This window comes from Trachinotus anak, unplaced genomic scaffold (assembly GCF_046630095.1).
Source record: "Trachinotus anak isolate AG129_WGS33_773 ecotype Australia unplaced genomic scaffold, CSIRO_AGI_Tana_v1 ptg000031l, whole genome shotgun sequence".
Classification (NCBI taxonomy): domain Eukaryota; kingdom Metazoa; phylum Chordata; class Actinopteri; order Carangiformes; family Carangidae; genus Trachinotus; species Trachinotus anak.
The window spans coordinates 6,009,122-6,036,918 of NW_027273882.1; the positions used below are offsets into that span (position 1 = coordinate 6,009,122).

The following is a 27,797-nucleotide window of genomic DNA, read 5'->3' on the forward strand; positions in this document are numbered from 1 at the left end:
TCTCAGAGACACTTCTGGGACAAGGTCTTTTGAAGGGGAGAACAACTGTTTGTCACACTCTCATCACTTCACAGTCAAATCTACAAAAATCAAGACATGAAACCACAGTTCTCTGTAGCCAATCATCCTGGTTCATATCCAGTCACATAATCATAAATGTAATATTCACATGTGAAACACTGTGAAATTTGGTTGTCTTGAATGTTTGTCATACCCTAAATGTGGATGCCTGAACACAGCATCTTTTTCACAATTTGTTTCTCAACAACCCCATCCCCCACAAGTTATGCCTGTACCCTACTCATTTGTTTCGACAGTTATGTAAATGCATTATATATGTTATGTGTATTTAACAGAGACTACTCTTTTTCCTGAACTTTAACTAAGAGCTGGCAGTTTCTAAAAACAATCAAAATTTTTTTATTGTGCTTTAGTTGCTTTGGGTGGATATTGTATTTGATGATAAGATATTATAGGAAAAACATATTGAAATACATTGTCAATTAACATTTTACTGGCATGCTCAGTATGAACATTTTGCTGCCAACATGGTTAAATGAATATCAGAAAGATGATTTCAACAATAATTCTGAGACGTCTTTCACACAAATATTTTAACCGATCTCTGTATCTGACTTTTTATTGCTTGTTAATAACTAACCACATTGCCTGTGAACAACCCAACACTCTTTTTCTGAAATGTGAACAGTGAACTGTCATGGTCAAGATTTACTGACTGCAACATTTTCATTAAAAAACAGCAGTTTCCTTTGATGGTTAACATTAAACAAAACTAATCAGTTTATTCTCTTCTATTATTTTATCCAGCTTATTTGCCATGTGCTGCAACCCTTTATCAGGGAAGGGTGCTGTTTGAAAATGACCACAATGGCCTCAAGGTGGAATGTCAAATATATCTACTTATATATTACATGTTTACAATAATATAATAATAATGCTAATAACAATAAAGACTAGCAGTGAAACTCTGTGACAACAAGTTTATTTGTGTTGTTGTTTGTTTGACACAAACATGATAAAAGTGTTTGGTTATATTACCTTCTGATGGTGAAAATAATCTGTGTGAAGCTGGTGAATGAAGGTGAAATTAAACTGCAGCTTCAACCAGGAAACCAGAACAAACAAGAAACTGAGAGCAGGAGGTTTTCAAAGGTCTGCTGATCCACATACAGTCTCAACCCTCTGTGTTCCTCTTCAAACTGAAAATGTATTCGAAATATCTGATCAGGGAGGAGTTCTGACCTTTGGAATGAACAACTGAAGTCAATCATTATCAGACAGTAAGAATCCTTATCAGTTGGATCACAAAGCAGCTCTGACGTCACAGTTTAATCATTAGGGAGTTTTAGTTTCAGGAAATAAGAGTTGTTGAAGACAATTTTATTGCATCTGTGTTCTCACATGCCAGAGTCTACAGTATGTAGACAAACTATAGTATGTAAACAAACATATGTATAAACACAGTGTTGTTGACCTTGTGATTGTCTACAGCATGTATGAGGACAGTGTGTTTGTCTACAGTGTGTATGAGGACAATGTTGTTAATGGTGTGTATGGGTACAGTGTGTTTGTCTAACAAATGTATAAGGACAGTTTGTGTAATAAAAGTTGTGTAATAAGGCCTACCATACACCCCTTGTGAGATTTTATACAAAACAGAAGACCAGAATGTATATGTCCTAAGTTCTACTGGGTTGCAATAAAGAAAAAAACAATTGTTCACAAAAACATGTAGGATGATACAAAAATACTTCAGTATAAAAGTCATTACAGTGTGTATACAACAAGTTCAGCACTGAAATCATTATTACTTCCTGTGAGACGTACAGCTTGTCCACCAAGAACATTTAAACTACAGGACTGAAGCTGCTGCTGTAACTTCTAAAGACTCTCCTTCTTAAAGAGAACACAGCGACACTGAGGAACCATTGGTGCAGAATCCAAATCCAGGATACAGAGGTTGAGTGAATGTGGTGTTGAAGGTGTGGAGGTGGATCAGTGAGTCAGAGGAGACTCTGTAGAAGGACAGAGTGCCAGCAGGACAGTCCACATACACTGCTACTCTGTGAGAGACAGAGGAGGAGGAGGAGATGGATGCCACACTGTTATTGTGACAAACAGAGTAACTATGAGCATCAGAGCAGATGAGACTCCAGGACTGATCATTTCTTCCAAACAAACAGTCTTCACCATTTCCTTTCCTTCTGATTTCTCTGTAACTCACTGATACATGAACATCTCCTCTCCACTCGACCTCCCAGTAACAGCGACCAGTCAGACCATTTCTACACAGCAGCTGAGACCAGCCATTAAATCTGTCTGGATGATCAGGATATGACTGATCCTCTCTCACCAATGTCACCTTCCTGTTGTTGTCAGACAGTTTGAGTTTTCTGTTTACTGTGTTTGAGTCCAGTTCCAGTTCACAGGCATCTGATGGAGAGAACAAGACACAACACAGCTGCAGTTTATCATCTGTTGATTTATCTACAACTTTACTGACAATTACTGAAAGTGAATCATTCAAACTTACATTTCATATTCAACTGTAATCAGTCAACTAATGTTTGATTACATTTGAATTTAAATCCAACAATCCAGTTATAACAACATCAACAGTTACTGAACATGAGGGATGGGGGGTTGGTAACGATTGTGGCTGTATGGACTTCTGCGATTTAAATTTTTATAGCTGGAATTAGGCTAGAAACATGGAGTACAATGATACTGCTTATGCTGAGAGCAACAAAACATCACTCTACAGGCCATTTCAATAAAAACTGTATTTGACAGGCTAATTTCAACTAGACAGTAGTTACAGCAGGTTGAGAAATACAGGGCCAAGATTTATAATTTTAGTAGTTTTTGTTTCATTAAACCCAGAGAAAAGATCTGACTTGTGTTTAGTCTTAAGTCTGACTTGTATAAATTTTAGCTATCTCATTTGCAACTGATATGGCTAAAAAGCAAGCTTGCCAAATAAGCCTTATCATAACAACCTAATAACCATGTCACTGGTGCTTTGACTGGGGTTGCCAAGGGCTGTGCTGGATGTGACTCAATTGTTTTTCTATTGTCTCCCCTCTGTCTGTCCCAGTGGACTCATATTCACCTTTGTCACCACTCGTACTGGGGCCTGTCTCTTAGGCATCCACACTGCCATCTGCACTAGTGGTTGCAGAACTAGCAGCAGCACCACCCAATGAAAAGTCAACAATACTGAGACAGTTTGTGGCACCTGGAGCGACTAATTTTTCTTCTCTCCCAACTTGTCAGTACTTGTGTTTTTTATGCATGATACATGGACTAGAAGTTAGGTCCACGATAGATCAATTTCACTATGTTCTGATGTGGAGTAACTGATTGATTGTCAAGAGTGCAACATTACGGTCCAGTCAATCAAGGCACAAATGAATACATTTTCAGCTCTAGTTTTTTTTGTCTCTACTTTTGTACATATGGGCCCAATTGTCCACTGATGGGTCACATTTAGCTAAAGTCATTAAGTTTGGTGATTTCTCAGATCGCTATGGAGACTGATAAAACACACAATCAACGACAACAACATCAACAAACAATGTTTTATTATTAGGTTTCAATCACTCAGCCTATTTTCCATTTCACTTCATCACCTGCAGCTGGCTCTAGAAAACCATGTGTACACTCGTCTGAGGTGTGTGTGACGTGCACACATTCTGTTTATAGAAACACCAGTTTATGTGTGAAAAATGTAAAAACCTAGTGTGTTCTCATAAATCAAATTTAAAGCACACTCACACTTCCTAAAACCAGGTCTCATCCACTCAGGTCCGTAATGGTCCACCCTGGAGGAAGAAACAAAGTCAGGATCAACTTCATCCACCTTCACTCATATCCACCATGAAACATGAAGCAGAGTTCCTGAGTTAGTCAGAGAGACAGAGAAACAGTGTGAGAGCTGCTGTTGTCTGTCCATCTGTCCATACCTGAGAGTGTCCAGTCTCCAGTGTGGATCCTCCAGTCCAGCAGACAGCAGCTTCACTCCTGAGTCTCCTGGATGATTGTAGCTCAGGTCCAGTTCTCTCAGATGGGAGGGGTTGGAGCTCAGAGCTGAGGCCAGAGAAACACAGCCTTCCTCTGTGACCAGACAGCCTGACAGACTGAACACACACACACATGCACACACACACGCATGCATGCACGCATTTAGTGGTGTTTCCCATCATCCTATTTTATAGGGTCTTGCACATGGTTGTGGAAAAATTGTTTCACCCAAAGCCTAAATCCAAGAGAAAGTCAGCCATTTTGAATTTTCTCTGTAATTTTGGTGTGGTTTCTGCAATTTACGGGCATCATATTTTAATGAACTCCTCCTTCAGAATTGATCAAATTGACATCATATTTGGTCAGTCTAACTTAAATACCTTTACGTTGCTAAATTGCTTAGCTTGAGTTTTTGTTGAACAGCCTGTCTGTGGCCACACAACATATTTCGATGTTTCCCCACAAAACGGGAAGTTACATTCACTCCAGCACACATTGTCAGAAGTGGCTCAAACTTTATATATTTGATAAGAGTCTTGGCCTGAAGACATCTACATGCCAATATGCAGTTATACTTATAGCCCCGCCTTAGGGCAACAGGAAACATCATTTTTTACAATTTGATGCACTCCTCCTAAAAGTTTGACCACACCCACCATAAACTCCTTCAGAAAATAGTTATGCCTAATACTTAAAGATCCTGCAAAGCAAATTCACAGATTTGTTTATAAAATCAGTATATATGTTGGAGATATATTCCTGAAAACATGTGAAACTTGTGTGGTACTGAATTGTGCAGTTATACGTTAAACTGTGTTTCATAATTTTTGTGTTGAGCATTTTTTTGGGCGGGCCCTAAACGGGGTAGTGGTGATGCACTTGGACCCCCACTTAGCATATCCCACCCCTAAAGCTGTAACAGTATAAAAGTCTGAAGTGTACCAGCATCAGTGGTTCTCCCGCTCAGTGTTATTGCTGGTTAGCTGAGCCTTGCCTCCCAGAATGTGTCTTTCCTAGAGGCTGCAATACCAACAGTGTGGTGTTATTAGTAATTAGAGAATAATGTATGAAGAGATAATCATTTTTATTCACTCATGACGTTTCCCTTCTTTTCATGTCCAGGATAGTTTTGCTTCACCGTCTCATCAAATACCCTTTTCCACCAAAATTAGCGGGTATAAGTGGGTTTTTTTAAACACAGGTAAACCCAGTATTAAAATCCGATACACTCCGCCAGTTGAGTTTGTCTTTCTGTTTGGACTGAGGACACAACTGCAGGGAACGATTTCATCTCTGCACTTAGAGCACACACAGAAGCGTCGGAGGGAGAGTGAGCTGCTAGCCGCCCTGCAAACTGGTGAAAGTCTGTCAAAGTGTCGGAGCCTCCGTATGAGATGTTTCAATCTGTGATTGTGTGTTTTTAAAACTTTCAGAGCTGCAGCTCACTCATTCATCCCCACAATCAGTGTAGCTGTGGAGTTTCTGGTGTAATGGCACCATGCCAGACAGGTGACAGGTGTGTGCCTATGTCTTCTGACAGACATGACAGCAGGAAAAGAGGCAAAAATTAGCGGGTTCACCAGGGTTTTGTGTTTACATCAATGCCTATCTGAGCCGATTGAGCCGATGGGAGCAGGAGCCAATAGATGCCCGTGTCTACTGCAAATTCATTTAACCCGGCTGTGAATGTCGATTAAACCCTTTATCACTGCCGACAAAAGTCCGATGTTAGTGGGTCTTAGCAGGTATTTTGACCGGCGGAAAATGTGCTAAGTTAGCTCCATGTATAGCCTATAAGCTATTTCTCTTACCGATGCAGGTAAGGTCCAGGGCATCGGACAATTTAGAGCAATTTGTAATGTGAAAATATGCACAATGCGTGTGTGTATGTCTGTGTACAATTAATATAGCTGTTGGACACAGTCATGTTTCCTTTCAGCATAAATTTGTTAGACTGTGAAGAGATGCAGAAGCTCTCCTGACGGTGGGCGTGGTTTCAGTGCCTCCAGCAGACACGCCCCCAACGTTCCAGAGTTGATAATACTGGTTATTTTCTAACAAGTTTGAAACCTAATTTTATATATTTGGCAATATTTTTATCCATTCAAATTTGGCAGGGGGTTTCATTTTTCATTTTTCTGTGGTGTGGCAAACTCAGAACTCATATGTTTTTCTCTTTAAAGCCATCAACCTAAATGGCAAGTGGGCTCACTGGGCAATCACTGCATAAAACAGCATCCTTTCTGTGTGCTGGGAGCTTCCTGCTTTTACAAATTGATCACTGAGTAGTGCATTATCCAATATCCATAATGATGTTACAAAGTATAAAAGTTGAGATAACAGATACTTCAGAAAATGTGTAATGTAAAATGTACAATTTGTAAGTTTTGATATTGGTACATAGACAGTGTTAGCATCAACTGCTGTTCACGTATTACTGTCTAGAAGAAACATTGTGAGTTCAGCATCAAACTTCATTCCTTTACTTGCCAAGAGCTGTCTCCAACGAAGAAAAACAACGCCAACATTTAATCTTGTCATGTCTTATCATCAAATGAAATTAACACGCTAACCTGGCCCATTTTGTCACTTTTCAATAATGACCCACTGTAGCCACCAGTCTATCCTGAAGATGTAGTGCTGCTAAGAGGGCATATGATAACCTTTTGTCTTGAAAATTCAATGATGGCTGAAGCTCTTGTCAAGCAATAATCACCACCACCCACCTTTGGTAGCAGAGAAAAGTTATAAATAGCCCCTTCAATGCTTTTTAAGACCTATAAAACATATAAGAATTACATATTTTGTTGTATTAACAAGAGCAAATGTAATTTTTTACATTTAATGCAACATCAAAAAATGTATAGTATGCCTCAATGATTAGCTTGACTAAAAAGAGATGAATATTGACCTGAGAGTTTCGAGTCTGCAGTGTAGACTCTCTATTCCAGCGGACAGCAGCTTGATTCCCGAATTATTCAGGTTGTTGTTACTCAGATCCAGCTCTGTCAGACTAGAAGACTGGGAGCTGAGGACTAAGGACAGAACTTCACAGCTTTTCGGTGAGAGTTTACAGCCACTCAGTCTGAAGAGGAATCAGCAAAACAAACAAAAAAAAAAAAGTTTTTGTCTTGGTTGAAGAAAAAGATACAGTTAATGTAGACTGATACCTACAGAGCTTTGTTGGAGGCTTTGACCACTGGCAGCAGCCTCAGAAGAGCCTCCTCTGAAGCAGAGTATTTCTTCAGGTCAAACACATCCAGATCTTTTTCTGATGACAGTAAGATGAAGACCAGAGCTGACCATTGAGCAGGAGACAGTTTATCTGTGGAGAGACGTTCTGATCTCAGGGACTGTTGGATCTCCTCCACTAGAGAACGATCATTCAGTTCATTCAGACAGTGAAACAGATTGATGCTTTTCTCTGGAGACAGATTCTCACTGATCTTCTTCTTGATGTATTGAGCTGTTTTCTGATTGGTCTGTGAGCTACTTCCTGTCTGTGTCCACAAGCCTCGTAGGAGATTCTGATTGGTCTCCAGTGAAAGACCCAGGAGGAAGCGGAGGAACAAGTCCAGGTGTCCATTTGGACTTTGTAAGGCCTTGTTCACAGTACTCTGGTAGAAGCGTGTTGATTTGCCAATTAACATTTTGGTCCACCAGGATATTGTTTGATCCTCTGACATCAGATTGACTCCAGAGTTGATGAAGGTCTGATTGACATGAAGAGCAGCCAGAAACTCCTGAACACTCAGATGGACGAAGCAGAACACCTTGTCTTGGTACAGGCCTCTCTCCTCTTTAAAGATCTGTGTGAACACTCCTGAGTACACTGAGGCTGCTCTGATATCGATGCCACACTCTGTCAGGTCTGATTCATAGAAGATCAGGTTTCCTTTCTGCAGCTGCTCAAAAGCCAGTTTTCCCAGAGACTCAATCATCTTCCTGCTCTCTGGACTCCAGTGTGGATCTGTCTCAGCTCCTCCATCGTACTTGATGCTCTTCAGTTTGGACTGAACCACCAGGAAGTGGATGTACATCTCAGTCAGGGTCTTGGGCAGCTCTCCTCCCTCTCTGGTCTTCAACACATCCTCCAGAACTGTAGCAGTGATCCAGCAGAAGACTGGGATGTGGCACATGATGTGGAGGCTTCGTGATGTCTTGATGTGGGAGATGATCCTCCTGGCCTGCTTCTTATCTCTGAGCCTCTTCCTGAAGTACTCCTCCTTGTGTGGGTCAGTGAACCCTCTGACCTCTGTCACCATGTCAACACACTCAGGAGGGATCTGATTGGCTGCTGCAGGTCGTGTGGTTATCCAGAGGCGAGCAGAGGGAAGCAGTTTCCCTCTGATGAGGTTTATCAGCAGAACAGCCACTGAGGTGGACTCTGTAACATCAGTCAGAATCTCAGTGTTGTGGAAGTCCAGAGGAAGTCGACACTCATCCAGACCGTCAAAGATGAAGACAACCTGGAACTGATCAAACCTGCAGATTCCTGCTGCTTTTGTTTCAGTGAAGTGATGAACAAGTTCCACCAAGCTGAACTTTTTCTCTTTCAGCACATTCAGCTCTCTGAAAGTGAAAGGAAATGTGAAGTGTATGTCCTGGTTGGCTTTGTCTTCAGCCCAGTCCAGAGTGACCTTCTGTGTTAAGACTGTTTTCCCAATGCCAGCCACTCCCTTTGTCATCACTGTTCTGATTGGTTCATCTCTTCCAGGTGAGGCTTTAAAGATGTCTTCTTGTCTGATGGTTGTTTCTGGTCTGTCTGGTTTCCTGGAAGCTGTTTCAATCTGTCTGACCTCATGTTCATCATTGACCTCTCCAGTCCCTCCCTCTGTGATGTAGAGCTCTGTGTAGATCTGATTCAGAAGGGTTGGGTTTCCTGCTTTCGCGATCCCCTCAAACACACATTGGAACTTCTTCTTCAGGTTAGACTGGAGATTATATTTACACACTGCAGCTCTAGTTCCTGAATGAAGAAACAACAAGCAAGATCAATGAATAAACAAATTCATTTTTTCATCATTTCATTCCCCTAAAGAATGACTATTTTCCCCTCCATTTCTTGAGATGTCATTAAATGTCTAATTTATCCATCAAGTTACATCATTAAAGAAATCCTCTTACTGCTCTGCAGACAGTCAGCCAGCTCCTCCTGCTTCATTCTCCTCATGAAGTTCAGTGTGATCTTCAGAAATGCCTCTCTGCTGCTCCTCTGCTCTTCATCCTCACCATCCAGCACCTCCTCATCCTCCCTCTGACTCTCTAAGCATTCTGGGTAATCTGGTCTCAGGACCCTCTGGACTCTCTTCAGCTCGTTCTTCACAAAAGTGACAATGTTCTCCTCCAGCAGCTGGAACAAATGATAAACTGAACATTTCATTTAAACTGGTAGAAAACAACATGTGATTGATGTGTCAGTCTGAAGGTCTGCTGGCTTAAACAGAGCAGCATGGAGACTGTTAGCACCTCAGTGTAATCTAGTAAAAGTGTAACTGTACTTGCACAGACCATAAATATGGAGTCCAGGTCTGGTTGATGCTGCTGGGCAGACTGATCACTGTGGACCCTTGAGCTCTCCTGATGAACTCTGTGGACATAACATCAACTTTACGTAAAACAACTCCAGTCTGTCACAACTTATTACAGTTTTTTGCGATTGCCAATACACAAAAAGTGTGTGTGAGAAATGGTAGAGGATGAGGTCCAGAACAAAGAAGACTTGGCATTAGATGGACACACATTTCAAATGCTAGTTTGAGAGGAACAGTGTTAGAGGAAAAGGCCTTCACTATAAATATGTGCAAGTATCACTGTGATGTGGAGTAATAGAGTAATGTGAGTAGATTGTGCAGTATTGCCAATGCAAACATTCAGACAAAGCAGCATGTGACCTGCACTAGTATGTGAAAATGTAGACATTGTAGACATTGACTTTGATGCAGCTGCACAGACTGTTCTGGCACAGAAGTTCTACTGTTCTGGCAAAACAAGTTTTTTTCTGAATATTTTCCATTTTTGTGTTGTGTGAAACCTGTGTGACAAAATTCAAAAGATATACAAAGTTGGGAAGACAGCAGCATCCTGTGTTAAGTTTTCAGTGTGTTGTTACTGCTTTGAAAGAATAATTCAGATGGAGCATGTGTGTATGGTTTTGTTCCAAAAGAAATCAAGTAAAGTCAAGCTACACTTTCATTTGTAAAATGAAGAACTTTATTCTTTATTTCAAAAGCCTTCTGTTATGGATTTAATTGTATTATATATTAGGCTGTAATAATCCTGTCAAGACAGTGGTGTGTTGAGAGTTTTTTTTTTCAGTTGACACCTTTGTGCACGAATTAAAGAAGTTATGTTGATGAATACTTTTACTTGAGTACTTTATTTTACAAAGTCAAAGGACTTTTACTTGAGTACAGTTGTTGGCTGCTCCACCCACCTGTGACTGTCTGCAGTTTTAATGAAATGGATTTTGCTGTAACAAAGAACCGGCAAGACAAAACGAACATAGAATAGACAAGACAAAAAAATCACTGTTTTCTATGTTCTGATCTGATTTTACTGTGACTGTTGCACAGGTGGACACTGTGATGTTGACGATTAAACTTTTTATCGTTCGACTATGAAGCTCTGGACCAAGAAATGATTCTTATTCTTAAACAAATGAGATAATAACTAAGTTTAGTTTTAAATTCTTACCTTCCATCAGCAAGTTGTCCAACTTTATATTTAATAGGACAATCCATAGACCGGTCACTCTTCATGGACACACAGCTGGGTTCAGGAGAGTCTGGTCTTTGCTGCTGCATCCTGATGCAAATGTGACAAATTAAGTCAATTTTGATCTGACTGCTGAAAATTTTATACTCCCTACAATACACAATTTCACACATATTTCCTTTAAACTATACATCTTATGTTTCATGATTAAATGTCAAACAATTGAAAAAGAAAAGCTTTTTCTTTGGCTTATAACTGAATAACTGGATTCCTTGTTTTCCCTGCAACATCAGAGCGCAGAAGACAGAGAGGAGGTGTGTTACATCTGAGTGTTGCCCAGAAGAGGGCAGCATCCGGTACTGAATAAAAACCTCTGAAGGTGAGAGGGAGCTGCTCCTCTTTGATATGAAGATGTCTGTGTCAAAATATAAAGGTCATATATCTTGCTTCAAAACTACTCACCCTGCTGTAGTGCCACGACTCCTCATCATTCATGCAGCCGGATGAAGAGAGACAGAAAAGAGCAGAGGAAGAATGACAGGCTATTATTTTATGTTTGTGGTCACTAAAAGGTGGACCACGGTCTGGATCACCATTATATCCACACCTGGACCTATAACTTATACATTTTTGAGAATTAGTACATTTTGATGGAGAGTCTTTATTTTAACCATGCAGTTTTTCTCTCCTTTACGGCCAATGGTTTAACAAGTGGGACTCAAATGCACGAACATCCCACATTCCCAGCCTGGTTGCCAAAACCAAACACAGAGAAACTCTGATTACAAAACACACAATTCAGTTTTAAATTCTTACCTTATATCAGCGGGTTGTCCATCTTTAAATCCAATAGAATGACCCATAGACCGTTCACTCTTCATGGACACACAGTCTGGTTCACGAAAGTCTGGTCTTTGCTGCTGCATCCTGATACAAACAAGTGAAAAACCAGACTTTTACTACTTTTAACCTGAAAAAAAGATGAATTTTGAGCAGATCTGACCTCATCTCATTTGATCAGTTGATTAATCAGTGGCTCGCTCTTTGTTGGCTGTAGTTGTAGTTGATGGCAGATGTGACAATGAATAATGTAAATAATGATGGAGCAGTGATCTGAGAGCTAAGCTCTGACATGGAGAAGAGTCATGGACAGTTAGAGATCCTCATCTCACCTCTGAGCTTTGGTCTGGCTCTCATGTTCCCCACACAGAGTGTTGTTTATACGTTTTGTGTGTGTGTGTGTGTGTGTGTGTATGAAAAGTTTGGGGTTAATAGCATCAAATGCTTTTTTAGATGTATAAAAATTCATTTTTTATCTATTGCAGTAAATATAGCTTTGACAACCCAGGTGAACAGTTGGCCATGATTGGCTAAATATTGATGCATGTTATCCTTATCAATGAAGTTGATACATTGATACATACTTTTTCCAATGTCTGTGAAAAAAAAGAAACTGGTCTCCCTACGAAATAAATGTTTCTCCTCAGTTTTGTACTAAGTAATCACTTTGGCAGTTTTCATTTGGGAGAAAAAAGAAATAAATAATTGAATTCACTGGATTGTTATGTTTGTTTGTTAAAATGTACCTCAGCCAAGTTGATTCAAACTGTCCAACCAGCTGTGACATGCCCTGAATTCTTGATCATATGAGCTCAGATTACAATCAAACTGCCAACAGTAAAACATGAAAATCCTTCTCAAACCACTCTGCTTGAACTCAGAGGGAAACTCTGAAGAATAAAACTCTTCTTTAAAAACTGAAGAATGAAACAGATCATACAGAAACATTTCCACTGTCCAGTCAAACAGTGATACAACACAATGTGATCACAGTGATCCTGTTCATCAGACATTAACAGATTCTCACCTGCTGAGCTCACTTCAGGTCGACTTACAGACACTTTCCACCTTCATGTGTAGAGGAAACATTTGGAGAGAAGAAGCTGCTCATTCTCCCTCGTCAGTCCTGGAGTCTGTGTGTGTTTGATCCCAGGACGAGGCATACTCTCATACCTTGGGACTCCAAATATAAAAAAACATTAGCGTAATGTCAACAACAGTCTAACCTGTGGCAGAACTTCAGTCAGTATAGGAGAAATTGCACTCTAGATGATGTAGTTCTACTCTCTGTCCACTAGATGGAACAGAAATCAGAGGGTGGTGACACAGCAGGCGAGAGTGTTGGAAACATTCCTCCTCACTGGATCTGACACCAAACCTCTCAGGAACTTGACTTCATTTAAACCTGAACATATTTTCATTGCACTCCTGAAAATCGCTCTCTCTCTTCTTGTTTGATCCCCCTTTTCTTTTTTTTTTTTTTAACTCATTCCTGTTTTGTATTTCTATGATGTGTTTATGTGCTCTGTGTTTTATCCCAATTCTCTTACCTTGAAATTTACTTGAATATTTCCATGAGATAGCACCAGAAACAGGCAGGCACAGGAGGAACAGGCCTTTCAGGGAGGCCAGAATGTGTTCACTTCATCATGAAAATGAAGTTAAGACAAAACTAAACAATATGCATATCCATTATGGACTACTACTACTAAACATATTGTTATTATTACTATTATTCAGTGCAATAGCTGTTTGCCACTTCTACACAAGAGAAAGTTTGTCAGGAAACAGAAACCAGTGAACATGATACAAAGCCTAATATTCATGTTTGTGGAAGGTGTGTATTACATACCTGATCATCTAAACTCGGGTAACTTAATTCAGAAGCTGAAAGTCAGGATAGCTCCTGGCCTGGGAGAGTAAAACACATAAATACTTAAAAAGCAAAAGGAAGTTCAGAGAAATCCCTCCAGATCCTCACAGCAGGTCCCACAGCCGAGGAGTGTAGTAGCTGTCATATCTCTCTCCTGATTCTGGTCCTACATCTTGGAGGCCGTCCTAAAGCTCTTATCTCTGCTGTGAGGAGCAAAGCTTGAGGATGAGGACTGAGGAGGGAGGACTGTGAGGAGGCACGAGCCAGAAAGCACTAGACCATCCTTCACTGAAGGACAGACACAGGCCATTATTAGAAACCTGCTGGTCTGGACTGATCTGAATCAACATCACAACACCACCGCAGGTTTAGACCCAAGTGGATAAATCACAGATTCACTCCCAAGGTTTAGATGTGATTGTTTTTCAGATTCAGCATCAGATTGAAAACAGTGGATCTGTAGGTCGGATTAATAAAAGAAGAAGAAACAACTTTCTTTATTGATGAGGAAGATTTTTCTCTGTGATCTGTATCATGGAGAATATATTCTGAGAGAGGAGGAGAGTCTGAGTCTTTCACTAATCATCACATTTTACTGAGAAACTGTACAGTTTGATGCCAGATATATTTATTTATATATTTATTTCATTTCCACTTCTCGTAAAACATCAATAATTTCTACAAACCATTTAGTTTGGGATTTTTAATCCCAACCTGGATTATTAAATCCTGAATTTACAAACTGAACATGAAAACATTTTGACTCCAACAATCAATCAATTAAAAACACGTTGCTGCCAGTAGAAATGTTTCCTGTGCATTCATTGTGTGAGCAGTGACGTCCATTTACACACTGATCTGAGCGCAGTATAAACACAGAATGATGCAGCTTTTTAATAAATGTGCTGTTTCACAAACACATGATGTTTGTCAAACTGGTTTTAATGGGAAACATGCAGAGAGTGAAGAACCACCAGTGTCCTGCAGCAGGTAACTGTGGCCCTTCTTTTTCTGTGGACAGTTCATGTACAGTTGTACATGTTGAAGTGATGAAATCAGACAGATGAATGTTTAGTGTCTGAGTCTGAGACAGATCTGCTTCACAGTGCAGAGAGTGTGAACAGAGTCAACTTTGATTTCAGCAGCTGAGCTGCAGTCAGCAGAGTTTCTGTCCACAGGAGAGACTCTCAGACCTACAGACCACACAGAGACACTGAGGAACCAAACCAGAACAAGAACCCAGGATACAGAGGTCGAGCGAATGTGGTGTTGAAGGTGTGGAGGTGGATCAGTGAGTCAGAGGAGACTCTGTAGAAGGACAGAGAGCCAGCAGGACAGTCCACATACACTGCTACTCTGTGAGAGACAGAGGAGGAGGAGATGGATTTCTGTCTGTTATTGTGCCAGACAGAGTAACCAAGAACATCAGAGCAGCTCAGAGTCCAGGACTGATCATTTCTTCCAAACACACAGTCATTACTGGCTCCTTTCCTTCTGATTCCTCTGTTACTCACTGATATATGAACATCTCCTCTCCACTCGACCTCCCAGTAACAGCGACCAGTCAGACCATTTCTACACAGCAACTGAGACCAGTAGTCCAGCCCTACAAATTTATTTTCATCCTTTCTGAGTTGTTGGTTCTTGTCCGGCTTCACAACCCAAAAAGGTCGAGTGGTACGGACAGTGGTTTGCTGGACGGATACATACCCTCTCTTACACGTCACCTTCCTGTTGTTGTCAGACAGTTTGAGGTTTACTGTGTTAGTGTCCAGTTCCAGTTCACAGGCATCTGATGGAGAGAACAAGACACAACACAGCTGCAGTTTATCATCTGTTGATTTATCAACAACTTTACTGACAATTACTGAAAGTGAATTATTCAAACGTACATTTCATATTCAACTGTGAATAATGTTTGACTACATTTAAATGAAAATCCAACAATCCAGTTCTAACAACATCAACAGTTACTGAACATGAGTCAAGATGTCAGCAATGTTCTGCTTTTTTTCTGCTGTGGACCCGAGGATGACGACTGATGGATCCACATCAATAAACACATGTAGTGAATAAAGTCTGACTAATAAAACTGGCTCATCATCTTCCACTGCAGCACAAAGAAGCTCTGAACCATCTGCTTTCTGAAACTGTCATTAGCTCCACCAAAGAGCTCACATTCAGCACAAAGTTCACACCTTTGGCATCAAATCTCAAACTGTCGTCTCTGAAACTGACAACAGCTTCAATAATGTTTTATTATTAAGATTCAGTCTCTGCGCCTATTTTCCATTTCCACCTGATCACCTGCAGCTGGCTCTGGAAAACCATGTGTACACTGGTCTGAAGTGTGTGTGACGTGCACACATTGTGTTAATAGAAACACCAGTTTTGTGTGAAAAATGAAGTATGTCAGGTATTTGTCCAGATGTATCACACATATCAGAATCAGAATCAGAATCAGTTTTATTGCCAAGTATGTTTCCACATACAAGGAATTTGTTCTGGTGATTGGTGCAGTTGGAGGTTCTTGGAGGTTCTTGTAAACAACAGGTTTACACAGTTTTAGTTTCTGCCTGTATGTGGGAATCAGGTGGACCATGACATGGTCAGAGTGGCCCAGTGCAGCCCGGGGGACGGCGTGATAAGCACCACTGATTGTGGGGTAACAGTGGTCCAGAGTGTTCCCCTCTCTGGTCGGGCAATTAACAAACTGTCTGTATTTGGGCAGTTCGTGGCTGAGGTCACCTTTGTTAAAGTCACCAAGGACAATAACTACGGAGTCCGGGTTGGTCCGCTCCACACACAGTATCTGCTGTGGCCTGTGGTGGGATGTAAACACCGACCAGGATGAATGAGGTGAACTCACGGGGGGAGTAGAAGGGCCTGCAGTTTATGATGAAAGTCTCCAGGTCAGGAGAACAGTGCTGCAGGATCACTGTCACGTCTCTGCACCAGCCACTGTTTGCATAAAAACAGATTCCTCCACCTTTGGTTTTGCCGGACAGCTCTGTGTCGCGATCCGCTCTGAAGAGCTGGAAGCCGGCCAGCTCCAGCGCAGAGTCCGGAACCATCCACACAGCCACGTCTCCGTGAAGCACAGGACGGCAGATGAAGAAAAGTCTCTGTTCTTCTGCACCAGTAGCTGAAGTTCATCCAGCTTGTTGGGCAGTGAACGCACCTTGGAGAGAGAGATATCTGGGAGCGGTGTGCGGAGTCCGCGCCGGCGGAGACGCGCAAACGCACCAGCACGTTTTCCTCTCCTCCGGCGTTTCACTGCGAGAGCAACGGTCAGTGACCTCTGACCAAAATGTCCAATAATTCCACAGGTGAGTCGAGAAAGGTGGAAAAAATCCTCTGGAGTTGTTTCTCTGATGTTAATGAGCTCTTCTCTGGTGAAAGAGCTCCGGAAACCAAAGCAGAAAACTGGATTTACAAAGAAAATGAGGCAAAAGAGTGCGCACCAACACACGAGGCAGCCATCCGCGGCGCCATGGCAACTCTGACCCTAGGTCTGTCATTTTTAACATCAGTATGATATTAATTATGGCCTGTTGTGTCTATGACTTGTAGCTTTTCCAACACTGATTTATTGAATCAATCCAGAAAAGAAAAGAAAAGAAAAGAAAAAGAAGGATTCTTGAACAAATTTATATCAGTAAAATGTGTGACATACAAGCTTACAAGCAGTACCTGAAGGCAACAAAAGTCAAAAAACCAAAATAAAAGTCAGCTTTCTGTTGGCTTCACTGTTAATAAAATGTATTGATTAGTTTTGTTGGATCACTGTGTTCAGTTAGTTGTGTTTATGGATTTTAAATTGATTGATTAAATTCTAACTTTCCATCCACACTGACAAAAACAGAAGATGAATCCTGAATGAAACTCTGGAGAAATTCATCTTTGTACTTCAGTCAAGAAAATGTAAAAAGCTAGTGTAACATGTGCAGCTGTGAATCATGGATCAAAGTTAAAACACACTCACACTTCCTCAGACCAGGTCTCAGTCTCTGTGGTCCACCATGGTCCACCCTGGAGGAAGAAACAAAGTCAGGATCAACTTCATCCACCTTCACTCATATCCACCATGAAACATGAAGCAGAGTTCCTGAGTTAGTCAGAGAGACAGAGAAACAGTGTGAGAGCTGCTGTTGTTGTCTGTCCATCTGTCCATACCTGAGAGTGTCCAGTCTCCAGCGTGGATCCTCCAGTCCAGGAGACAGCAGCTTCACTCCTGAGTCTCCTGGATGATTGTAGCTCAGGTCCAGTTCTCTCAGATGGGAGGGGTTGGAGCTCAGAGCTGAGGCCAGAGAAGCACAGCCTTCCTCTGTGACCAGACAGCCTGATAGACTGAACACACACACACACCGAGAGACACACGTACACAAAATCATATTTCCAAAAGGTCATGCTGTGTCCAAAAGGAGGTTGAGTCCTCAGTAGAGAGCATTCCTCCGCTAAGGATTAGGGTTAAGATTTTCTTCCACCAAAATGTTTGACTCTTTATATCAAGATCCAAACCTTGCCAGCCTGCACCTAAACCTTGTCACTCTGGTTGTGAAGTTTTTTCTTTTTTTAACCTTCACTTAACCAGGAACTCCCCTGAGATTAATATCTCCTTTTCGAGGGAGACCTGGCCAAGACAGCACACCATTACAAGGTTCCACAAATTATAGATTATAGCATAAAAACAGACAAGAGACAACAGATACATAAGAATATATTTTTTTAAGAATAACATTTACACTGGTCATTCTTCTGTAGTAGACAGTTGGGCTGCAACGGTAGGAAGTGTCAAGATAGAATCCATGTCATATCACATCATGCTGTAGCTGTCCCTCCAACTGTTGCTGCTTAAAGTCCCTAATGTTTCCATAGTGTAGAACACTGAAAAACAAAGCCTTGTTTTGGTAATAAAAACTCATAGTCAGAATTTTGACTTGAACTATTGAATTAAGCCTTTTCTGTTTTTTTGACAATCCTCCAAGTGAAGGGCTCGTGTACCCCTGATGAATATGCTTCCTGGTGTGTTAGGTTTGACCAGTTGATCAGTCTGGGTTTTTGTTGAATGCATATCATGTACTCTCTTTGCGCCGAAGGTTTAAGGGTTTCCAGATGGTCCCAACACCTTGTGATTGCATTAGCAAGAGTATTAAGACTTTGTGGCAAAGGTATCAAAGCTTTATGCTTGCTTTGTCGTTTGTCAGGCTCTTATGGATGTATGACCTGACATATAGCAAAATATAATACTTGCTACATGTCAGGAAATACTTCAGTAAAGGTAGCAAAAGTAACTGATCAATCTGTGTTTTATATAAACAATTCAAGTTTGTCTGTTCCAAACCAACTGGTGACAATCTCCTGAGTCAGCAAACCTCTTCAGAACAATATTACCACTACATTTAATGCAAGATCATAAAAATTGACTGCTCACAAAAAATGTGTCCTGACCTTAGAGCTTCTAGGCTGCAATATTGACTCTCCAGTCCAGCAGACAGTTTCCTCACGCCAGAATCCTTCAGGTTGTTGTTACTCAGGTCCAGCTTCTTCAGACTAGAGGACTGGAAGCTGAGGACTGAGGACAGAGCTTCAGAGCTTCTCTCTGAGAGGTTACACCCACTCAGTCTGTAGTGGAATTCCAGAAAAAAACAAATGAACACTGAATACAGTGGCAAGAAAAAGTAAGTGAACCTGGCTAATGGCTTTCACAAAAGCTAACTGGAGTCTGGAGTTATCAAACATGGATGAATCAGGGTTAGAGGTGTGGGTTAGGGCTACTTTGACTCACAAAAACACATCTTTCCTTCTTTGACAAGAAACATCTGCTGAATGCATAAATCTCTATGCTTCACAAAAAAGATTTCTCAGAAGATTTACAATCAAGAGTAAGTTTTGATTTGCATAAAGCTGAAAGGATTACAAAGTCATCTGCAATGTACCAAGAACAACCTTAGTATGCATGGAACATTGTGTCCTGCAATGGACACCACGGAGGAATCTGCTGCTTCCCAAAAAAAAACAAAAAACAAAACATTGCTTAGCCCTGAAGTTTGCCAAAGAGCAGCCTGTCACTCCTCAACACTACTTGGAAAATGTTTTGAGGACCATTTAAACTAAAGTTGAGTTGTTTGGTAAGAACATGCAGCACTGTGTGTGGTGTAAGAAAGGTACTGCCTGCCTGAGCATCATGTTTTGGGGTTTTGCTGCCTTTGGGCCAGGACAGCTCCCCATCATCAAGGGGACAATGAATTCCCAAGTTCATCAAGGCATCTTACAGGACAGTATCAGGTTTGCTGTCCACTTGCTGTTTGGTAGAAGCTGGGAGATGCTAAATGACCCTAAATGTCAAAGTAAATCTCTGCAAACAAAGACAGTCCATCAAGTGTGGCTCAGTCAGAGCCCTGACATCAGCCCAGTAGAGATGCTGTTGAATAACCCAACTGGACCTGCTCACATCAGACATCCTGAGAATGTGGTAGACTGTTAACTCTTCTGTCATGAAGAATGATCCAAAACTGCGCAGGTTCAAACAGGAGCTACTAGAAGTGCTTGTTTGGGGTATTAGTGCCACAAAAGGTGCAACCGGTTTATATTCAAGACCTCACTTGTGTTTTTCACCAGTAGTGTGGATGTGTCATAAGCGTCTTCAACAAAGACAAAAAGGATTTTAATTGTTATATATTAAATAACCAACCAATGCAGTAAACCAGATCATTGAAGGGTTCACCTAGCTTTTTACCATTGTATTTCAAAGAAAGTAAATAACAGCTCAGTAAGTCGTGAACATTAACCTGAGACTTTCCATTGTGCAGTTTGGTCTCTCCAGTCCAGCAATCAGCAGCTTGACTCCTGAATCCTGCAGGTTGTTGTTACTCAGGTCCAGCTCTCTCAGACTAGAGGACTGGGAGCTGAGGACTGAGGACAGAGCTTCACAGCTTCTCTGTGAGAGGTTACAGCCACTCAGCCTGAAGAGGAATTCCAGAAAAAACATTCATAAACAGCATGTTTTTAATAAACAACAGGTAAGTCATACATGCAAAACATCTGAACACTAACCTGAGACCGTCCAGTCTGCACAATGGATTCTCAAGTTTAGCAGACAGCAGCTTCACTCCTGAATCCTGCAGGTTATTGTTACTCAGGTCCAGCTCTCTAAGACTAGATGATTGGGAGCTGAGGACTGAGAACAGAGCTTCACAGCTTCTCTCTGAGAGGTTACAGCCACTCAGCCTGAAGAGGAATGCCAGACCAGCCATTCACACACTGATTATTTTGAATAAATAACAGAATAGTCATGAATACAGTGTAGCTAATCACTAACCTAAGATCTTTCAGTGTACAGTGTGAACTTTCCAGTCCAGCAGACAACAGCCTTACTCCTGAATCTTGAAGGCTGTTGCCACTCAGGTACAGCTCTCTCAGACTAGAGGACTGGGAGCTGAGGACTGAGGACAACACTCCGCAGCTTCTCTGTGAGAGGTTACATCCAATCACCCTAAACAGGTTTTCCAGAGAAAAGCATTCACATACTGAATATTGTAAGAAAACAAAGGTCAGAGTGTCATAAATACAAAACAGCTAAAATCTAACCTAAGAAATTCCAGTCTGCACTGTGGATTCTCAAGTCCTGCCGACAGCAGGTTCACTCCTGAATCCTGCAGGTTGTTGCCACTCAGGTCCAACACTTTTAAACTAGAGAAATGGGAGCTGAGGACTGACGACAGAGCTTCACAGCTTCTCTCCGAGAGGTTACAGCTACTCAGCCTGAAGAGGAATACCACACAAACCATCCACATATTAAATATTTCAAGTAAATAACAGTTCACACAGTCATGAATACAAAAAAGCTGAACACTAACCTAAGAACTTCAATTGCACAGTGTGGACTCTCCAGTCCAGAAAACAACAGCTCCACTCCTGAATCCTGCAGATTATTGTTACTCAGGTCCAGCTCTCTCAGACTAGAGGACTGGGAGCTGAGGACTGAGGACAGAGCTTCACAGCTTCTCTCTGAGAGGTTACAGCTACTCAGCCTGAAGAGGAAAACCACACAAACCATCCACATACTAAATATTTCAAGTAAATAACAGTTCACACAGTCATGAATACAAAAAAGTTGAACACTAACCTAAAAACTTCAATTGCACAGTGTGGACGCTCCAGTCCAGGAGACAACAACTCCACTCCTGAATCCTGCAGGTTATTGTTACTCAGGTCCAGCTCTCTCAGACTAGAGGACTGGGAGCTGAGGACTGAGGACAGAACTTCACAGCTTCTCTCTGAGAGGTTACAGCCACTCATTCTGAAGAAGAATTGTCAAAACAAGAGAAACCAATTTAAAAAAATGTCTTGAATAAAGAAGAAAATACAGTTAATCTAGATGGATATATGAGCACCTACAGAGCTTTGTTGGAGGCTTTGACCACTGGCAGCAGCCTCAGAAGAGCCTCCTCTGAAGCAGAGTATTTCTTCAGGTCAAACACATCCAGATCTTTTTCTGATGACAGTAAGATGAAGACCAGAGCTGACCACTGAGCAGGAGACAATTCATCTGTGGAGAGACGTCCTGATCTTAGGTACTGTTGGATCTCCTCCACTAGAGAATGATCATTCAGTTCATTCAGACAATGAAACAGATTGATGCTTCTCTCTGGAGACAGATTCTCATTGATCTTCTTCTTGATGTATTGAGCTGTTTTCTGATTGGTCTCTGAGCAACTTCCTGTCTGTGTCAGCAGGCCTTGTAGGAGATTCTGATTGGACTCCAGTGAAAGACCCAGAAGGAAGCGGAGGAACAAGTCCAGGTGTCCATTTGGACTTTGTAAGGCCTTGTCCACAACAATCTGGTAAAGACGTGTGAATCTGGATTTGTCTCTGAATAGTACAGACCACCATGATGCTTCCGACATCAGATTGACTCCAGAGTTGATGAAAGTCAGCTGGACATGAAGAGCAGCCAGAAACTCCTGAACACTCAGATGGACGAAGCAGAACACCTTGTCCTGGTACAGCCCTCTCTCCTCTTTAAAAGCTTCTGTGAACACTCCTGAGTACACTGAGGCTGCTCTGATATCGATGCCACACTCTGTCAGGTCTGATTCATAGAAGATCAGGTTTCCTTTCTGCAGCTGCTCAAAAGCCAGTTTTCCCAGAGACTCAATCATCATCTTGCTCTCTGGACTCCAGTGTGGATCTCTCCCAGATCTTCCATCATACTTGATGTTCTTCACTTTGGACTGAACCACCAGGAAGTGGATGTACATCTCAGTCAGGGTCTTGGGCAGCTCTCCTCCCTCTCTGGTTTTCAACATATCCCCCAAAACTGTCGCAGTGATCCAGCAGAAGACTGGGATGTGGCACATGATGTGGAGGCTTCGTGATGTCTTGATGTGGGAGATGATCCTGCTGGCCTGCTCCTCATCTCTGAACCTCTTCCTGAAGTACTCCTCCTTCTGTGGGTCAGTGAACCCTCTGACCTCTGTCACAATGTCAACACACTCAGGAGGGATCTGATTGGCTGCTGCAGGTCGTGTGGTTATCCAGAGGCGAGCAGAGGGAAGCAGTTTCCCCCTGATGAGGTTCGTCAGCAGCACATCCACTGAGGTGGACTCTGTAACATCAGTCAGGATCTCAGTGTTGTGGAAGTCCAGAGGAAGTCGACACTCATCCAGACCGTCAAAGATGAACAAAACCTGGAACTGATCAAACCTGCAGATTCCTGCTTCTTTGGTTTCAGTGAAGAAGTGATGAACAAGTTCCACCAAGCTGAATTTTTTCTCTTTCAGCACATTCAGCTCTCTGAAAGTGAAAGGAAATGTGAAGTGTATGTCCTGGTTGGCTTTGTCTTCAGCCCAGTCCAGAGTGAACTTCTGTGTTAAGACTGTTTTCCCAATGCCAGCCACTCCCGTTGTCATCACTTTTCTGATTGGTTCATCTCTTCCAGGTGAGGCTTTAAAGATGTCTTCACATGTGATCGATACTTTTAGAGTTCCTGGTTGCCAGGATGCTGTTTCAATCTGTCTGATCTCATGTTCCATGTTGACTTCTCCTGTTCCTTCTGTCATGATGTAGAGCTCTGTGTAGATCTTGTGGAGAGGATTTGACTTTCCTGCTTTAGTGATCCCCTCGAACACACATTGAAACCTCTTCTTCAGGTTGGATTTAAGTTTATACTGGCACTTAGCAAGAATGTCTGAATGAATAAAAATGACATCACAATTTGAGTCATCAAACACATTTCCAGATAAGTGTCAAATTTCTATCTTTAATTAAATAACATTATCCACCTTGAAGATACTGTTTGTATCATGCTGCAAGATACAAATTGTACCTTGAGGTTACCCAGCCTATTGCTTGAGCCTAATCTCAGATCAGAACTAATTAAACGGATTAAAGGGAACTCTTTCTACTATATCTGTTACTGTCACTGTCATTGTTATTGTCAAATAAATTACAATTTCAAAGTCTAAAAATGACATGGGATGCCTGTGTAATATAAAACTTCATGAATGGTCATATCCATTGTTCATGACCTACCTGCAGGTTCTGTCTTGGTGTTTGATAAATTCTCTACTAGGTCATTTTTATTTATCTTTCCCAAAACCATTCTCAACACCCTAATAGTGTTTATACAGTAGGTCTTCAACATCTGATCCACAGTGTCCAGCCGGTCTGCATTCTCTAGTTGACTCTTGCGGATTGCTGGGAAGCCTTCCAGAACCTCCTGCTGCTGCAGATACCACTTGAATTTTTTGAAGTCCTCAGCTCCCAAATCCTCCAAAGTTCCCAAGAGAACCTCTTTAGGTGTCGCCATATTTCACCCTGCCAAGAGTCAAAATAAAGAAACATTTTTCCTTTTAGTGTTTATATTAACCAGAGAATTTTACCCATTGTAAACCAAAGTTAAGCAGTTTTTCATCATATTAACACAACTTAACATCCATGCAGAAAATGTGAAGCCAGGTAATATTTCACTGTAGGAGTACATGATAGGAATTTGTAAAAGAAAGGGGCCCAACCCAAGGGCCCTAAAATTTGTTATTCCGGCCCTGGCTCAGTTCAGTCCACCTCACAGCTTCACAGCAAAAACTTCATTGATTGATTGATTGATGGATTTGTAACAAGTTCACTTTTAAATCTTACACAGTTCTGATCCATCCAACAAATTATAAGAGCACAACTGTTACATCAGAACAGTAAATGTCATTACAAAATGTGTTAGATCCTCTATATATTTGAGGGCATTTAGTAAAAATATCTCCACTACAGTTTCTCCACCAAAGAGCACTTACATTAACAAGTTTATCTTTAAATAGTAAAAGGCCTCACAGAGTGCATATACAAAACTGTGAATGCTCCAGTAAAGACAAGCTTGTCTTATTATCAAATCTCCATCCTTGACTCCTGTAAAGCATCAAAAAACATTTCAACTGTCAAGTCAAAACGTGATGCAGCATAATGTGATCACAGTGATCCTGTCATTTACAGATTCTCACCTGCTGAACTGACTTCAGGTCAACTTACAGACACTTTCCACCTTCATGTGTAGAGGAAACATTTGGAGAGAAGAAGCTGCTCATTCTCCCTCATCAGTCCTGGAGTCTGTGTGTGTTTGATCTGAGGACGAGTCACAACTTAGAACTTCAGAGTTCAACGCAAAAAAACAAAAAAACAGAACATCAGAGCCATATCAAAACCAGTCAAGCCTGTGGAAGAAACTCAGGTGGTGTCAGAAAAATCACACATTAGATGGTGTAGTTCTACTCTCTGTCCACTAGATGGTGCTAACAGATCATTTAATGAGCTACAGCTCAGTTCAGTACATAAAAACGTAACAGGGACAGTCATGTTGGGGTCTTACAGAAAGTCCATGAGCAGGACCCTTCATTCTGTTCTTCAGTCATGACCACCAACAAAGGGGAGCCATTCTTTTTCTGTTAGGGCCCATCGGCTCCTGGCTGCAGAAGCTCAGGCGCTGTAGATGTTTGAAACCCCTGAAACCTGAAACCCCTCCTTCAAATTCTTTTCTTTGCAGGCTTTTTTTCTTTCAAGACTTTGTATCTTTGATTTTAAAGGTCTTAAACAACTTCAATTTGTTATTACTGAGTTGAAGTGGTTTCAGTCATTTTCATATAGAACACCAGAGATTTCATAGTTCCAGCCTCTTAAAAGTGAAGCTCTGCAGTTTTTCCTTCTTTTAAATGAAAGTAAACTGGATCATTTTGGGGTTCTAAGTATTGACAGGACACAAGCTCAGTGCAGATGATGAGTGTTTCTCATTTTATTCTGGCTTTTAACAAACCGAACCATTCACTGAAAATCCCAGCAGACTGATCACTAATGAAAAACATGTGCGACATCATGAATAATGTTACTCAATATCCCACAGTGGTAAACATGGGCTCAACACAACAGCCCTGCTACACACAGACACCATATAATCATAATATATAATAAACAGAAAAACAAATCAACATGAAGCTTTCCTGTGTAAAACTGTCAATACATTGACCTCACATTTGTTTAATGTAGGTGAACAGCACATAAACAGCAAAAACACTGAAGCGAACAGAGCAAAGAAAGTGTGGACCCGCCCAGTGGGAGAGGGACTGTATGTAACATGAACATGAAGCGTGACACATACAGAACATTTCTGTGTTCTTTTTTTATTGAAAGGTCTGGTCTTTCCTTGAAAACATAATCATAACAGAAAAAGGAAATGTAACCTGTACCTCCACAGTAAATATACAATATTTTACTGCCATGTGTACGCTTACTTTAACTGGATTTAGCTGATTATCTGATGTTTCTGAACTTTTCACTCAGTTTTCAGGGCAGAACTTTGACTGGTAACAAAGTATTTATACATGTAGTGCTGGTACTTTTACTGCAGTCCACAGAGTGAATACTTCCTCCAGTCGCTGATTCTTCAGGAGTGGGACGTTTGAAATATCAGTTATAAGTTAGTGCGATGAAAAAGACTGTTTCATGTGGAAAGTCATTTATTGACAGTCCCTTAGTACCCCTGCCTCCTCCCCTCCAGCCCTCCCTCTGCTCTCTATGCCGATAAACATGGTGGCTAACATTTAGCTCTGAGCTGAGCTATTGTTTAGACAAGCAGCAGCTTTTCTCACACACACACACACGTGCACCCTCTACTTTTCACAGTCCCGTGAAACTGAGGGAGAGATCAGAGAGCAGCTGACACTCATTTATACACTGAAAACTGTCACTTACCAAAGCTTTGCATGGAGAAAAAATCTGCAGCACGACAGACGGAAGAGGAAGCAAAGAAAAAAAAGTCCTGCAACTAGGAGATAATGATAGAAAGATAGGGAGGGACAGGGAGAGAGAGAGAGAGAGAGAGAGAGAGAGAGAGAGAGAGAGAGAGAGATTAGAAAAAAACTTTGTTTACAAATATACAAATTAACGAGTAAGGACACTTTTATCACATACAGAAACCAGAAAAAAAGGGTTAGGGTTAAAAAATAGGGAATGAAAGACCAACTCCCCTTCACTTACTGGCTGTAGTGAAACACCACTGTGAAATAAACTCATCTGGATCTGAAAAGGATCTGACATCTACTCGGATTCTGGCAACAAACAAAGAAGGAAATCCACCCAGAGATATACACTGTACAACAGTAATAGCAGTACTAGAGGAGGTAGTCTTAGTTATAATAAAATGATTGAAAGTACCAGCAGCGCCAGCACCATGACACCATATTGTTATCAGTACATTACTCTGTAAGTTATTATCAGTATTTGTATGAAATGTATTCTGTTGTTGACCAGCTGGTGGCAGCAGTGAGCCATGAGCTCAGACTCTGGTTCAGATTCCTGTTCAGACTGTTGAGACAAATTTTGAAGTTGTGTGTTCAATCCTGGTGTGACTTATTGAATTTTTATGTCCATTTACCAAAGTGAGGACACAAATCTAAGAAACACAAACTGCAAAATGCTCAAATGGTCCTGACCGGAAGCATTGTGATCGCTGTGGAGTCATATGCAAAGGAAAGACTCAGATGCTAATAGAAGTTAAGCAACTGCGTCTGGTCACTTGTCTGTGTTCACCGCAGACAGGTCCACTGCAGCTGTGGAGGTATGGAGAGAGCATGCTGACATTCACTGTGGGATAATTAGTGTTGAGCTGTAATTATATCCATGTCACTGGAGAGATGAGCTCTTCAGATGAGAAATAAAATGATACAACACACACATCAAACAAACAAAATACTGATTGGAGTACAGCAGATTGACATTTAATACTGTACTTTGCTTCACTGTGCTGTGAGCTCCTCTTGACAAAAGACTGTAAAAAACG

The 27,797-nt window shown here is 41.3% G+C and overlaps 1 protein-coding gene across 16 annotated transcripts; it reads right to left on the reverse strand.

The window, feature by feature from the left end:
* Positions 1-1,208: 1,208 nt before the first annotated feature.
* Positions 1,209-26,827, reverse strand: LOC139612402 (NACHT, LRR and PYD domains-containing protein 3-like). Of its 16 annotated transcripts, XR_011686531.1 has the most exons (17): positions 26,711-26,826; positions 24,970-25,090; positions 24,011-24,295; positions 21,875-23,666; positions 21,603-21,776; positions 21,334-21,507; positions 21,065-21,238; positions 20,796-20,969; positions 20,531-20,704; positions 20,266-20,439; positions 18,926-19,099; positions 17,651-17,824; positions 17,460-17,506; positions 15,185-15,266; positions 13,454-13,512; positions 13,152-13,243; positions 12,632-12,781 (listed from the first exon to the last, which is right to left on the reverse strand). XR_011686531.1 is itself a non-coding variant. In XM_071467950.1 (16 exons), exons 3-15 carry the CDS (start codon positions 24,285-24,287, stop codon positions 13,482-13,484), a joined length of 3,621 nt encoding a protein of 1,206 aa, XP_071324051.1. In that variant the 5' UTR covers positions 24,288-24,295; positions 24,970-25,090; positions 26,711-26,826; the 3' UTR covers positions 12,632-13,243; positions 13,454-13,481. The 16 variants fall into 16 exon arrangements, 14 of the variants coding, with proteins under 14 accessions (XP_071324048.1, XP_071324047.1, XP_071324053.1 ...); XR_011686530.1 differs by having other exon boundaries at positions 13,152-13,512; XM_071467950.1 differs by having other exon boundaries at positions 12,632-13,243.
* Between the last annotated feature and the right edge of the window lie 970 nt (positions 26,828-27,797).